Raw genomic sequence first — 9244 nt, 5'->3', positions numbered from 1 at the left:
AAACAACCAGAAACGAACAAAAACAGCAACAGAGATTCGCCTTCCTCCTCCCCCTCATTCTCCTCTTTCTTTTTCGCGTTCGTTCTTCTTCACGTGGTTTCTCCTTATCTTCATTCTTTTGTTGTTATTGCTATTGTATTTTTTTTTGTCTTTTCCTCTTTCTCTCCCTAGTGAAGAAGCAGTAGAAGGTGAGGAGGAAGAGTTTTAAATTGTGCAGAACAGAAATAAACTGAAATGGCCAACGCGCCGCCTAGTTCCCAACTTTACTCATCCACCCCGCCACTCTCCATCTCGAATCAACTCTCAGGTATCAATTCCATTCATCTCTTAACTTTCCACTTCATATATCTAACTAGTTACGAATGCTCTAAAACTTCACAAGATTTTAGTAACTAACTTTCCTGTTGTTCCATAATAACTAAAACTTTGGGGGCCTTCTCTTTTTTTTTATAAATCTTATACCACGTGCATGTTGTTTTGAATTTTGGAGTGTTCAGAGGATGGTAAATATTTAAGCTTTGTGATGCTATGGTGTTAAAATAGGGGTTTTAAGGGTTTAGTATCAAGTTTGAACTTCGAACACTTGGAATAGACACATGCTTGTTTGATAGGCTGTTCGAAACCTTGCTCCCTTGCAAGAAAACTAACTTCCGTAGCTTGCTATGTAAAAATCTTTCCTAATGTTTTTGTAAATGACCTCTGAACTATGTAGGTAGGGTTGCAGCTCTGATATATTCAATCATAAGATAAGGATGCAGGCAACTGTTGGAGTTGCAATGATGGGTTCTCTGCAGCAACCCGTTTGGACCAAGGGGATGTCTTTCCCTTCAAATAAAGGGTATGGCGGTAATGGATTTATCCCTCAACTAACGTTCCACAATGCAAAACCATGCAAAGCATCTCCTGTTGAAGGTAGTTTAGTCACAGGGGCTCCATCATCTTTGTCTGTCTCAGTGCCCGAAATCGGAGGTAACTATGCTTCTACCATTTGATTGAAAGAATTCTCAATAACATCTTAGCCAGATGTATATATGGTATTTAAATGGCGACTATGCAAATATCAGGGGATGGAAGCAAGTTCTTGGACTACGGCTTGAGTGAAGCTGATCCCGAGGTTCGTGAAATTATTGACAAGGAAAAGGACCGACAATTTAAAAGTCTAGAGCTTATTGCCTCTGAGAATTTTACTTCTAGAGCAGTGATGGAAGCAGTTGGTTCATGCCTCACAAACAAGTACTCTGAAGGGCTACCGGGTAAAAGGTAGAGTCACCATTTACTTTTTCATATTATTAAACTTAAAAGTTTGGTTCCTTTTTCCTTCTTTAATCTTACTGATTGGGTACTCGTTATACTTGTAAGGTACTATGGTGGTAATGAGTTTATTGACGAGCTTGAGATCCTATGCCAAGAAAGGGCACTAGCTGCATTCCATGTAGATGGAGAGAAGTGGGGTGTAAATGTTCAACCATTATCTGGTTCCCCAGCTAATTTTGCAGTATATACTGCAATTCTCAAACCGCATGATCGAATAATGGTAAACTACTTTTCATTTACTTTAATTTAACCAACACTATATAGTGGTCTGTGATGGTCTTAACTTACTATGGTAAGTTGCTAGGGTTTGGACTTGCCTCATGGGGGACATTTGTCGCATGGATTCATGACACCTAAAAGACGTGTATCAGGAACATCAATTTATTTTGAATCTATGCCTTATCGACTTGATGAGTCAACAGGTATTTTTTTGTAATTGAATTAGTGCAGATATAGTTGCTAATTTCTTTGATAAAATTTTAACCTTTTTTGGAATCATATAAGGTCTTATTGATTATGATATGTTGGAGAAAACTGCTATTATCTTCCGGCCAAAACTCATTATTGCTGGTGCTAGTGCTTATCCTCGAGACATTGACTACCGTCACTTCAGAAAAGTATGTTTTCTATCTGATTATTTTCTGGAATTTATCTTGCTCATGATATGTCCTCACATCATGATTGGCAAGAAGCTAATTATGTCTTATACTCGTGAAGATTGCAGATGAAGTAGGCGCTTTTCTTATGATGGATATGGCTCATATAAGTGGGCTTGTTGCTGCATCTGTGCTTGCTAATCCCTTTGAGTTTTGTGATATTGTGACCACCACAACCCATAAGGTCTATCATGAGGCTTTTCCATATTGTGTTTTTGTTTTTTAAAAAACCATGTTATTGTTTTATTCGAATCCATCTAACATGTAATTTTTCGTTGTCATACTTACGAAACATACTGGTTACTTAATCCATTATATATTTTTCCCTCCAGTCCTTGAGAGGTCCAAGAGGTGGAATGATATTCTTCAAGAAAGATCCCGTGCATGGTGTCGATCTAGAGTCTGCCATCAACAATGCCGTTTTTCCTGGCCTTCAGGTAAATTAGCAATGTCCCGCTAGCTTATTGAGAGGATGCGAGGATCGTATACACCTATGCAGTCTGACATATTTATGTTTTCTTTACCTTTGTTAGTTTGAGATTCTAATATTGTGCTGAATCAATTGAATAGGGTGGTCCTCATAACCACACTATTGGAGGACTAGCAGTTTGCTTGAAGCATGCCCAATCTCAGGAATTTAAAATTTACCAGAATCAGGTATATGTCTTTTCATTGTTGGTTAGAATTGGGCATATTAAGCTACTTCCTAACCACCAAGCATGCATGTGGCTGCCATCTTGCAGGTGGTGTCTAACTGTAGAGCTCTGGCTAACCAGTTAATCGAGCATGGGTATAAACTGGTCTCTGGTGGTAGTGATAACCACCTGGTTCTTGTTGATCTGCGGCCATCTGTAAGCCTCTGCTCTCATTTTGTTTAAATTGTCAGAGTAGATTCTTAATTCTCTCTTTTCTTGCAAACTTGCAGTGTAAATTGCATTGTAAAGCTTCACATGCTTTTATATGTAAAAAGACATGATCATATTGCATAATATAAAAAATTACCACCCTTTCCTTATTCTGGCTATGTATCATATTAATTGGCATTACATCCTTTAGGGTATTGATGGCGCCCGAGTGGAGAAGATTCTGGACATGGCTTCCATAACCCTCAACAAGAATTCAGTGCCAGGTGAGATCCTTAATGTATTATTTTCTAATGTATTCTTGGTGATGATTATGCTACATTTCACTGACATGCCAAATCACAAAAGGCGACAAAAGCGCCCTAGTTCCGGGAGGCATTCGCATTGGATCGCCTGCAATGACGACAAGAGGACTTGGGGAGAAAGAATTCACATTAATAGCAGACTTGATTCATGAGGGTGTGCAGATAAGTCTCGAAGCCAAGAGTCTGGTCTCAGGGACAAAACTACAAGACTTTTTGAAGTTCGTAACATCTCCAGAGTTTCCTTTGGGAGACAAAGTCTCAAAGTTGCGTAGTAAAGTTGAAGATCTTACTACTAAGTATCCAATCCCTGGTGTCTAAATAGGTTAGTTGTTTCAATAAGCGATAGAAACTAAGATGGTTAGAAATTTTGATATAGTAACTTACATGCTTCGTATGTATGCTACTGAATTGTTTGACAAAAAGGTTTATCTTTCCTTGCAAAATGTGTCCCCTCCGTTAATCCCTTAAAGAAAAGAAAATCCTTTTGTAGATGTTGGCTACATTTTTGTTTTATAATTTTATTTTGTTGCGGTCTTAGTGCATTTTGGTATACTCCTAAGGAAATATTCAGATCAAGACCCAAAAGAAACATAACTGGAAGGTTTAAAATTTGCCAGATAGAAGAACACAAAAGAAACATCATCTCTCAAAATATGAAGGTATGTAGGAATCTAATTCGGGTATTCATTCATTGTTTTTGGTGCTACATTCTTGTGAATATCGTGTAGGTAACAAATGTAAGAAGTATAATGACCTTCAAGTCTTGCTCTGTGGACACGTACATACATGCTAAAATAAATGATTAAAAAAAGAAATAGGTGAAATTTTCCTTTTCCTATTAACATAACACAATTGCTGAAAGTTCATATTCTCCAATGGTCCTTTCGCTTGTATGGTGTATTATGTACTCTTTGATTGGTAATTGTGTTTAAATTTTTTTTTTCTTTTTCAAAATTTCAGCTATACCTCTTCTTGGTTTCACTGTACAGAATGACTCCAGTGACTGTGAGTGCATAGCCCATCATTCCTATAACTGAAATTGGATTCTTGAATATCAGAATTGAGACAACCACTGCAACTGCCCCCTTTGCATTTCCTAGAACCTGTGAAAAGATTTGGCAAATCACATTTATATTTAGTTGGTTTACACCACAGATGACTTAAGGAACTGAATGCATCTCCTAAATCATGTGTATCCCTTACTAACAGAATATTATGCTTCCACTGCGCTACACTGACAGCGAGGGCATTATAGAGACTCTCCTGCTCGTCTATATATGATAGGAGCCTTTACTTTAATGACCTCGCCATCAGAGTGGTGCAGTGGAAGTGTGATATTCTATTAGTGAGGGTGTTACAATGTGATGAGTCTTTAGTTTATTAATTTATTGCTTTATGGAGTTGATATCTGACCCCAAAGCAAAGAAGTATCAAAGTCACTCTTCTATGCACACTTTTCTTAATCTCACCATATGCTGATGTGCACATGAAATTTAATAATGGTGAGTGATACAGAATATTGTTCCTTGTAAATACTATACTGAAAATGGCAGTTCGGTGAACAAATATCTTGCGATAAGCCGTTATGTAGGATATTTCTTTATCAAATGATAATGAAAGAAAACTTTAAAGAAAATTTGATTTTTTTTAAAAGGATAGAATAATTTCTGTTAAGTAAGCTATAATTATTGTGCACTTTATTAGTTATCTGATCTAATTAGTGGTGAATGCACTCATCATGTTTTTTAATTGAGTCTATTTTACTTTAGAGGAGCTACTATATTCATCCAATGACAAGAAAAACCCCTCAAAATGTATTTGATTGGAAAACATGCTATTGGGAAATACCTGAAGGGTGAGTGCACTTGTATGTTTTGTGACCAAAAAATTGGTCAAGTTAACAAAATATGCAAGAGAGGAGCTGAACAGCAGATACCATACAATTCTGATATCATTTCTTGCAAGATCCACTGTGGTCCCAATCACATTCTTCTCCATCAGTAATGTTGCTGGAAGCAACACCAACATTGCTATAGGTGCCATGTAAAGTAGAAGGTTCATAGAATTCAACTTTTCCCTGAAAACCATCATCAAAGTAGCAAAATTAAAATGGTTGATATTTGCTATTTGGGATGTTAACACCACCTGGGTGCTGTGTCATAAGAGATGAAATGTTCTTTATGCACGCTTAGTAGCTGTTTTGGTATAGAAATAGAGTTATTGAAACACACAAATCATAAACACAGAAAATGTTTGTCTTGTAAGAAAGATATAACTTCTTATGGCTTATCTTTATCTTAATATCTGAAGTGGAGTTTTAGAGTAATGGTTGAGTTATTTCCGATTTTTCGTATTACTTTAAGATTACGAATTCAAGTCATAAAAACAATCACCGATGTAAATTATCAGGTTAGACTGTTCTTTTGATAACACGGATTCCTATGTTTCAATGATATCCCACGATCAAGACAATTGGCTGAATCCCGTGAAACCATTTCATAGAGGTTCATTGATATCCTCTTTTTTTAAAGCAAATCGACTTTGATTCTTGAATAATCAATATCACTTCTGTTTCTATTGTAACAAAAGATTCCCTTTTTTGTGGAAAGGGCCTATATCAATAATTATTATTTCACGTATGGACAATTCCTCAATATCTTGTTCATTTGGAACAAAATATTTTCTATCCTCTATACTATATCTTGAGGGTAGTGCTTCTTTAGAGCTTGCATTAATGCAGAATATTTGTGCATGGAAGTTTTTTTTTTTTTAATTTTTATCTTAGTATATATTTCTATCCTAAAATTGAAACTCTTGCTAAACGCAACTAATATCGATTATTATATTAAGGAGAAAATAGATAAACTCATTACCCCTCTGAGGACAACAAAATAGATTGAAGCACCGATTTGAATGCTCTGGCAGCAGTTGATGAAACACAAATCAAAAACCCAAACAGATGGAAACTTCGTTCACCCTGCATCACAAAATAAAAAAAAATATATATTAAAAGAGTTACATCGCTTACATGTGACAAAGAGGATAATTGCTTTGATTATTATAAGGTCCTATCACATTTGATGATGTGTTATAGTGCCAATGTCAGTGTCAGTGAGTAATTATCCAAAGTGACGTAACTAATAACATGAAGTTGAAATGGCAATTGGCATAATGAATTAGTGACATAATCTTACTTTTCTTAACGTGACTGATTGATATTAATAGAAGACTAAACTAAAACACAATTTAAAATGTGAACGATCAAATGAATAAATTAAAATGAGCACAAATTTTGAACAATTAAATATAGATAAGGACTAATATAATTAATACAAGCAATTGTTTGCAAAGGCTTAGTTCATAACCATAAAAATAATAAAAAAGTTAGGTAGACTGAAATAAGGAGGAGAACTTTAAAGCTGTTGATGCTGGAAAACTGGTGCAATGGACTTGTTACATATCAAGCAAGCTGAATATTCTTGCATTTTTAGGGTATCTTGTCTTTTCCCTAGTAATTGGCTTATCAGAACTTTTTAATTGGAATACTACTTTCCTAGCTAAAGAAACATTCTGACTGGTCTATCTTACCTAGCAATATAAAATTATGCTAGAATTAATTTCTCACCATAAGATGTGTTAATAATGAAAAATCTACAAAATGGATCACTTGTTTGGGAGTTAAGGGGAAAGCGAAGAAAATGAATTAGAGGTTAAATATGATTTCTATTTAATTGACATGCTTAAGTGAAGGAAGAGGAAATTAAGAGATGTATTATTTTTTTTTCTACTCCACAATCAAGAATCTCTTGCAAGCATAGACATGTATCCATACAAGAAACCCTACTGCATGTTTTTGTTGAAGTTATTATCTCTATCAGCTTCCCATAACCAACCATAAGCATAGGTTTTCAGTCACTAATGCACAAATTAGCTGCTGTATTAAAAAAGGTTGAAACAAAGATGGAAAAAATTTCAACCATTGTTCATGGATGCGGATATTTACATATTTTTTCTAAACTTCAATTATTTCATCAATTTATGAGTAGGCATCATCAATTGTTATCTACTTCCCTTGGATTCTCAACAGTAAAAACACCACATAAAAGCTAAAAAAAACATGAAATTTATGGCAGATATAGGAGTATATACCCAAATTTATCCCCAACCAATTCCATATTAGACATTTTGATCTCCAATAAAAATTTATTACTTTGGAAGTCTTTAAGTTAGACAATTTAGTCTTTTTATCATTAGTAATTAAATGTTTAATATGCACATGGACAAATAAGTCTCTAATAAATTTTATTATAAAGCAGCTAGATCCTCAATAAATATCATTATAAGAAAAATTAGTCCTCTTTATAAAGGAATCAATCCGTTTTGAGAGCCTCTAAAGTAATAAAAATTTATTGAAAATTAAAATGTTTGATTTAGAAATTTTTAGGAACTAATTTGGATATTTAGTCAATAAATAAATTTACCCCAGTAGCTATGATGACTCCTCCAACAACAGGCAACAGGGTACAATATGTAACCCAAGCCTCTCTTTTGCTGGTCATGAAATAGGCAAAAACGGCGGTGAAGAACGGCGTGGTGGCGCCGATGGCCTGGTTAAAGGACACTGGAATGTAGTTAAGCGATATGTTTCCACACACGACAGAGAAGCAGAAAACAAGGCTAAGGAAACAAATCTTGGCAAACTGTCTCTTTGATTGTATGTTCTGCAAAGGGACAACTTGCATTATTGAAATGGCAATGAAGCTGAGAAGAGAACACATCATCATGTGACACATGGTGAGGAAAACAGGGTACTTGAAACCATAGTTGCTTAGCAAGTACTTGTTCAGAAGGAGAACACCAATGTTGGAACTGTACCAAGAAATCACCACCCCTATGGTTGGCCATGGAATTGTCTTCATAATATAATATGATAACAACAAGAATCTGGGTCTTAACAAATGGGCTTTAAGCAAATTGATACCTTTTTTTTGGTTTTCTTGGCTGAGAAATTCTCAAGGTGGAAGGTTTTGTAACTGATGGTGTAATGTTAATGGTTATAAGTTATGAAAAAACTTGAAGAGAGGGAGAAGTGATTGCATATGAAGCTATATTTCATCTCAAAAAAAAAAAAAATGCTGAGAAGGGACACATACCCCACCAATTTGTTTGAGGTGTATCTTTATACTTCTAGTTACAGTTCTAAGTTCTAACTTTTCACATTTATGAAGAGATTATTAGACCTTAAGTTGGACTAACTTAAACTAATAGAGTAAATGTGATTTGCCGTTATATTGATTCAAAAGTTTAAAGTAATAATTTTATGTCTTTTATATTAGAGAAATGTTTTGTGACCAATATTTTTTTTCTTATTTTTATTTTTTTTAATGGGTTATTTTTACTTTGTGAAAATGTTTGGTAACAAAAAAAAATCAACCAAAAACAATCATAACTTGCCTTATTTAACATTCATTAATTGTTACGACAATTAATGAATGCTAAATAAGCTAAGTTCTGGCTGTTTTTTTTTGTCTCCCTATCATTACCCTTTCTTTGCTTATGTATTATTTACACTAACTAATTTTTCACCTTTTTGTTTTTACTAAAAGCATTGATCAACAAACATTCTCCATTATATTATATACATCTCATATAATCTGTGTTTTTTGGTAAAATCATATAATCTATGTTATATGACACTTTCTAATCACTTATGCTTAGAACTCAAACCCATATTCGGAGGAACATTTTTTGTGGGTCCAAACTCATTTTCAGAGCTTGGAAATGAACATCAAGCTTCAAGCATTTGGTGCACGTTTCGGAGAGAGTTAGGATGTTATCTTCAATCATGGGAATGTTACTATTTTAGGTATTATTGTTCATTTTAGAATACGAGAGATTAAATTATACGATATGCAAGATGGCTTATTACTTTATTAGTACATCTCATAGGAAAACGTTGACATGTTTGTAACACAATAAACGTTCCAACCTCATGATCAGAGAAAATTCAGTACTAGTTCTTATTAGTTGTTATAGACTATTGCTGACAACATATTACGACTAAAAAAATATTATTTCTGCTATCAAAATTAATTATTATGTATTT

The 9244-nt window shown here is 34.4% G+C and overlaps 2 protein-coding genes across 10 annotated transcripts; one reads left to right on the top strand and one right to left on the bottom strand.

The window, feature by feature from the left end:
* Positions 223–4696, top strand: LOC107639509 (serine hydroxymethyltransferase 3, chloroplastic). 8 transcript variants are annotated; one of them, XR_002361350.1, is made up of 14 exons: positions 223–307; positions 713–969; positions 1065–1260; positions 1360–1534; positions 1619–1736; positions 1819–1931; positions 2032–2154; positions 2303–2407; positions 2541–2627; positions 2714–2821; positions 3027–3099; positions 3182–3460; positions 3710–3797; positions 4099–4696. XR_002361350.1 is itself a non-coding variant. In XM_021121352.1 (14 exons), exons 2-12 carry the CDS (start codon positions 753–755, stop codon positions 3454–3456), a joined length of 1590 nt encoding a protein of 529 aa, XP_020977011.1. In that variant the 5' UTR covers positions 223–307; positions 713–752; the 3' UTR covers positions 3457–3460; positions 3756–3797; positions 4128–4696. The 8 variants fall into 8 exon arrangements, 5 of the variants coding, with proteins under 5 accessions (XP_020977011.1, XP_020977010.1, XP_016198514.1 ...); XR_002361351.1 differs by having other exon boundaries at positions 3677–3797; positions 4128–4696; XR_002361349.1 differs by having other exon boundaries at positions 3677–3797.
* Positions 3783–8300, bottom strand: LOC107639510 (probable sugar phosphate/phosphate translocator At3g11320). Of its 2 annotated transcripts, none has more exons than XM_016343029.2 (4): positions 7620–8300; positions 6012–6115; positions 4987–5215; positions 3783–4241 (listed from the first exon to the last, which is right to left on the bottom strand). In XM_016343029.2, the coding sequence occupies exons 1-4, from the start codon at positions 8055–8057 to the stop codon at positions 4095–4097; spliced, it is 918 nt and encodes a 305-aa protein (XP_016198515.1). In that variant the 5' UTR covers positions 8058–8300; the 3' UTR covers positions 3783–4094. The 2 variants fall into 2 exon arrangements, with proteins under 2 accessions (XP_016198515.1, XP_020977012.1); XM_021121353.1 differs by having other exon boundaries at positions 5080–5215; positions 7620–8131.

This window comes from Arachis ipaensis, chromosome B04, assembly GCF_000816755.2.
Source record: "Arachis ipaensis cultivar K30076 chromosome B04, Araip1.1, whole genome shotgun sequence".
Lineage (NCBI taxonomy): Eukaryota > Viridiplantae > Streptophyta > Magnoliopsida > Fabales > Fabaceae > Arachis > Arachis ipaensis.
The sequence above is the reverse complement of the archived record's forward strand: the minus strand, read 5'-3'. Positions and strand labels throughout refer to the sequence as shown.